The sequence below is a fragment of the Neopelma chrysocephalum genome, unplaced genomic scaffold (genome assembly GCF_003984885.1).
Source record: "Neopelma chrysocephalum unplaced genomic scaffold, ASM398488v2 Primary Assembly neopelma1_96545, whole genome shotgun sequence".
NCBI lineage: Eukaryota > Metazoa > Chordata > Aves > Passeriformes > Pipridae > Neopelma > Neopelma chrysocephalum.
The window spans coordinates 845,930-851,929 of NW_020925190.1; the positions used below are offsets into that span (position 1 = coordinate 845,930).

The 6,000-nt window shown below is 44.7% G+C and overlaps 1 protein-coding gene across 1 annotated transcript in view; it reads right to left on the reverse strand.

The window, feature by feature from the left end:
* Positions 1 to 4,967, reverse strand: part of DAPK1 (death associated protein kinase 1) — a 93,993-nt gene extending 89,026 nt beyond the window's left edge. The window contains exons 1-2 of the mRNA XM_027708835.1: positions 4,930 to 4,967; positions 4,381 to 4,527 (exon numbers count right to left, since the gene is read on the reverse strand). Coding sequence (XP_027564636.1) covers positions 4,381 to 4,442 — 62 coding nt within the window. The 5' untranslated portion in view covers positions 4,443 to 4,527; positions 4,930 to 4,967. The remainder of the gene's footprint in view (positions 1 to 4,380; positions 4,528 to 4,929) is intronic.
* Between the last annotated feature and the right edge of the window lie 1,033 nt (positions 4,968 to 6,000).

Sequence of the window (6,000 nt, forward strand, 5' to 3'; positions counted from 1 at the left end):
CAGCCTCCGCACTTGTAAAAAGCACTGCTACTGAAAATTGGTGTGTGAATAATCAAAAATACATACATGCATAAATATAGATGTGTGTATATATATATATATATATATATATATATATATATATATATATATATGTACACATAAGTATGCAGGTTCAGCCTACATGCTCCCTGCTTACTATGGGAATAATTTTCCAGCAGCTGGGAAAAAATTAAAAAAAAAAATCCTTTTCACTCAACTCTGAAACATAAGAGAACATTTTCCAGAATGTAACCACACATTTGCACAAAGCTCTATTCTCTCTTATCAACATCTTCAGCAACATCTTCTATGCATTTTTCTCTCACAACTGATAAAGCAACTAGGTACATTAGATAGCAGGGTTAACTCACGGCTTTTTACAACTAACTTCTCTGTTTAGTAAGGTACCCAAGCAGAAGCAGAGCAGTCTCCAAAAATGGCAAGAAAAAAAATTCATTGTAGCTTTCATTCAACAAGTTGCGTTTCCCTAGTGAGCCCAACAGGTCCAAACAAGCTTGATGTTCAAAGCTGTTAAGATACCTCTTCCTACTTTATGAACCAACAAGAATCTAAAAATTACAAATCAGAATGAAATGCAAATACTGTTCTTCAATTCAAAAACTTAATTTCAACAGTCTGCACCTCTTTTAGAAAGCACATGAAAGTTTAAAAGTAAATAAAACAACTAAAACGAAAGTGTGGTGGTAAGGGGTGAAGGAAGAAAGAGCTGTCTGTAAAAACAAGAAATAAATCCTTTCAATCCACATAGACAAACACAGTATATATCTATACCATAGCTTTGATTGGGTACCTCTCCCTAAAATTATTTAAGCGACACCATATTTCTCACAATACTGAATGAATTCCCAAGGCCAGTTCACAGGAGATTAAAAAAATATTTTTAATAGTTTGGTGTGGTTTCGAGATCTTTACTTGCTTTATCACCGTGGTGAGGTTATTAAAACTGATCAACTTGAATTCCTGCCTTTTGGGCAGACTGAGGTGAAAGCACTGCAACAGGGTATTTAAAATACGCAGTCACTCCACCTGAAACTGCCCCAGAATTAAAATGACAAAATAGCTTTAGTAATTTTTTTGCTTTGCCGTGATAACATTTACCACTCCTTGAAATATCATGGTTAGATGATTACATAACACATCTGTAGATAGCCTGCATCTGACCAGTGCAAGTAATAATACATATCATTTCAAATTTATAAGATGAAAAAAAAAGTGTGTGCAATGTGCCATACACTAATCAACAGCACAATTTTCTTATATGTTCTAAAGACAGCATTGGATCAATAAGTCTCACAAGACTGCTTTCATACAAAAGTTTAAGATAAACCAACCTAAACAGCCACAAACATGTTGGAAGAAATCACATACAGGCAAGAAAAATAAATAAGGGCGATCCTGTCAGCATTCACCATCCCAAGTTTCTTTTTTCTTATTCTCCCCAGGTATAAATGAAAACAAACCAAAGAATGGAATTAAATTCAAACAGTTCCGTAAAAGGACAAGGACTGTTTATTACTTCTTCTGCAAAAGCACTGTGAAATACCAAAAAAATAGAAAATGCTTTCTTTTATAGCCCAGATACATCATCTTCTCTTCTTGTTTCCCACAACTCTAGATTTTATTTTAAGCAATACTTAAACCTCCTTCATTATTTTCAATCATAAATTTCACTTACACAGCCCATTTGCTTTCTTCAAAACACCTTTCTTATTCAAATGATTTTTTTAATTCTATGTCAGAAGTATTGTAATGTAATAAAGACTTGAAAAATTTACAAGGGAAAACAGTGAAGATTATTAAAATATCTGAGTATTTGCATTTTCACTGAGCTTTCTCAAAAGGCAGAGTGGCCAATGAACTTCAGGATCCTTTTATTTGAACACAACTTCGTCAATAAAAACTCACCTCTTAATTTATTCACCTTGTCTGCTTCATGCCTGCAGCTAAGTAAGAGGAAAATAAAAGAATTCTTCCATAAGTGGAAAATAGCTTCATTTTGCAAAATTAATCTTCATCATTGCTTAGCTCAAGTATTAAATTACAATTTAGGTTCCCTAATGAATACAGGAAATTTTAAAGTCAAAGGTGTTTTTAATATTCACTGCTTTCTAAGTTTTGACCCTCAGGGTAACTACATTTATATGCAAATCTAACAGTCAGAAACCTACCTAAGGTGTAAAGGAGGAATGGAAAAGGACAGATTTACAAAAGTATTTTGTGTAACCCTAGAAATTTAAGTTCAAAAATAAGTTAAAAATAGTGGAATAGTCCTGGTCTCTTAAAATAATGTTGAAGTGAAAGCTTTGGCCCTTTTAAAAACCTGTGTTCCATTTTTAAAGCAAAAGCCTTCTCAAACATTTCACAGTGTTTTCCCATCCACTGGTATTTTCTCACAAAAGTAGATAAAATTGATGAGGCTCTTACATTACTTTATTTTTTTTCAAGTAAAAACTAGAGTAGACTTTAACATTCTTTAAAAGTTGTAAAATATTACAGGTTCAGACCGCATGCCTAGCTTATATAGCATTAGGATGAATGATTAGTGCTGTAATACCCTGTCTGTATCATATTAATATACCAGTTTTAAAGTGAACACCATTACCTCATACTCTACTAATTTGAAACACTCTATGTGTTTTGGTGTTTTGTTGTTCTTTTACTACCTAACATTTTCAGTGTTTGCACTTCCCATACTGTAAAAATGAAATGCCTTGTCTCCAGTACTGTGTTCCAGAGCTAACAGGGGACTTCCAAAGCACATTTGTTTGGAAAAAAACTCCACAAATTTAAACATTTCTTATGTAATTGGCCTAAGGGCAATTGTTCTATGTCATAAATATGTACTGGGGACCAAATTTTGCATTGATGCTTTCTCTTTAAAATAAGTACAAGAGAAGTATTTTTTTAACATTTTCTGAACTTGAATAGTTACATCGTCTTCTCCCTGAAGAAACTTTAAAACCCATGATATATCCATGTCTTTATTTTCTTCTATAAATCAGTACCTGTAAGCACAACAATGGTTTTACTTTTAAGAGTCCAGAAACCTAAACCTGAATTTTGGAACACTATGTGTTCTTGTCAAAAAGACTGGAAGGTACATAAAACAATTTTAGGTGCCCCCCCCAAGAATGTTTAGACCACACAATATAAATTTATGGTTTAGCATCATAACACATCCATGAAGTCATCCAGTAAGTTAATATGACTTCACTGTCCTACACAGCCTGTTATTCTAGATGTATGAAAATGTCAACCCAGCACACTACTGTGAAAATAAAAGTACACATTCATCAAGTCACATCAAAAAGCTTGCACAAAAATGGGATGAAGTTTATTTTACATACAGTCCAATTAACTTTCTTAGAATGTGAGGGGCTTTTTGGTTGGTTGTGGTGGGGTTGGGTATTTCAGTGGCGTTTTGGGTTGTGTTTTTTGGTTTTTTGGGGGGGTTCTTTAAGAAATAGTGATGGATTTTTAAGTACCTGCCTATTCAAGTACCTTTTTCACGTGCCCCGTGTGCACTGAATGTCCTATGTTAATTTAACACTGATCCTGAGCTTGGACATCATCAAGACGAACACTAGAAAAGGATTCTGCCATACTGGTGTGGTAGAACTTCACTGGATTCCCTCTTAGAGATGGGGGAATGAAGCTGAAAAGAACTAGCATGTAACACAATTCGGTGTTAAAGTAATAGTTTAAAACAAGGAAAATACCGAAAAAAACAAGGCATGACTAATAGTGCGAGCTTGGAGGAGCTCACAGCCACACAGTATTAATGAATCAAGGTTCAAGTAGGCAGCTCTGCATCTGCAGAGCTCTGCTCACATCCTGTGATCTGATTTCTAGCTCCAACAGTGATGCCCAGACAGTGGTCTTCGCCACAGTACTATCGATGAAACACAGAGCTTCTCTCACTTCTTTAATCTTGTTATTAAATCAAAATCCAACATGCAATACACATGGAGTCCTTCACACCATTAACAATGCAAATTTCTCTCCTTCAAACCCAACACGTTTCCAGTCACCCGCCTGTACAGCAGCAAGGCTCGCACTGCCACGGCTGCCCGGTGGCAGCAGGGACGTCCGTACGCGCCGCACAGCACCCGGGCGGGCATCAAGCTTAGAAGGTACCGGTTAGGAACTGTCCAGGTCCAAAAATCCGATCAGACCCGTATTAAAAAAAGCAAACGCGGTAACTCCAAATCCAACTCCCTTTCGCGTCTTCAGGCACCCCAGGAGCACCTTAGGAGAAGTGGAGGCAACGCAGGGGCGCGCCTGCCCTCGTCCCTTGCCCCGCCGCGCTCAGCGGCCAAGGCTCCCCCCCGTACCCACCTGCCGAGGTCCTCGCCCGTCTCGTAGTGCTCCTCCAGGTTCTCCTGCCGGAACACCGTCATGGTCGCCGCCCGCCGCCGGCTTCAGCCTCTGCTCGGCGCCCTCATCACCAGCGCCCCGGAGCCGCCCCGCCCTCGGCTGCGCGCCCTGCGGAGCAGCGCAGAGGTGAATGCCCTGCCCGCGGTGCCTCCCGACGCCAGAGGCGCTCCTTGCCCTCCCTACCCCCGGAGGAAGCGGCACCCACGGGCCGGAGGGCGCCTCCCCTGCCTCTGCCCGAGCGCCGGGAGAAGAAAGCAGCCCCCGCCCCTTCCCCGGTAGCGGCAGCCGCCCAGCTGCTGCGGTGGCCGCCAGCGCCCAGCCGCCTGCCCGCTCGCCGCATTCCTCCGTGGCTCCGTTGCCCGGTCAACCAGGACGTGCCGCCGGGCCTGCAGGGGGAGTATCCCCCCGGCATCCCCGCACCTGACCCTCGGCGATGCGGAGGTCCCCTGGGCGCGGCTGGGCTGGGGCCGGCGGCACAGGCTCCCCCCTCCCGCGGCACCACCCGCTCACCCTCTCGCCGCTCCTGCTGCGACTCCCGCCGCTCCGCGACCTGGGAAGCGGCGACAGCCGGCGCGCTCCCGGCCGGCGCGCAGGCACCTCGCGGCCCCGCGGCGCGGCCAATGAGGAGCCGCCCCCGCCCCTCGCCGCGGCCTCCCGCCAGTGTCCCGCCGCCGCCGCCAGGCGCCCCGGCCAGGTGTGCCCGACCCGCTCTCCAGTGCCCCGTCCCTCCCGGCGCGGCCTGGGGAGCCGGCGGCGGCGGGACCCGCCCAGCGCGGGTCTGAGGGCGGCTTCCGATACGGCCATTGTGTGCGCGCCCGCCGGCCGCGCCCTCCCACAGCCTGCGGCACCCCCGGGCAGGGGGGCTGGGGCCGGGGGCAGCCAAGGGGCTGGCGGCCGCTGCCATCCGCCCGTCCGCTGCCGGCACACTGCTCTGCCGAAAAAGCGGTCCCGGCTCCCGTCCCGTCCGGAGCCCCCGGGCCGCCGCCAGTAGTGGCGAGCTTATCAGGGCAGTGCAGCCTGGCACAGGCACCTGCCTGGGGCACACCGAGCGGGGGCCGCTGCCGCCGCTCGGGCACTTCAGAAAGCGAACGCTTACGTGCCGTTTGCAGGTATTCGCTTACCAGGTCACAATAATGGGCTTTTTTTTTTAATTATTTTTTTTTAATACAAGATACATTCAACTATCCTACAGAGCATTACACCTTTTGTTAACGTTTCCTGTCCTCGCATGTGCTGCTATTGCTGCTCCGGCTCAGCTTTCTCAGCGCATGATGTTTTCTGTAGTGTACTGGACCCATGCCAAGTTGTAGCTTTGAGTACTGATTACATTCTGGAGACAAGTTTTTTCCTAGTTGCTCTGTTTTCCTCCCATCCATTTTGTTCAGTCTCGAAAGAGTACATGATGTCAGGTAACTGGGCAGTTTTTAAGTTCCACTTGAACTCTTGAGGTCTCTCAGAAAAAGAATTGCTCATCTAAGGTGAAAAGTTTGATGCGCTTATATGATTTTACACTTACTTGACTTAGCACTTCACAGAACCTGGCCTTCTTCAGGTACAGGGCAACAAGAACAGAATCCCCAG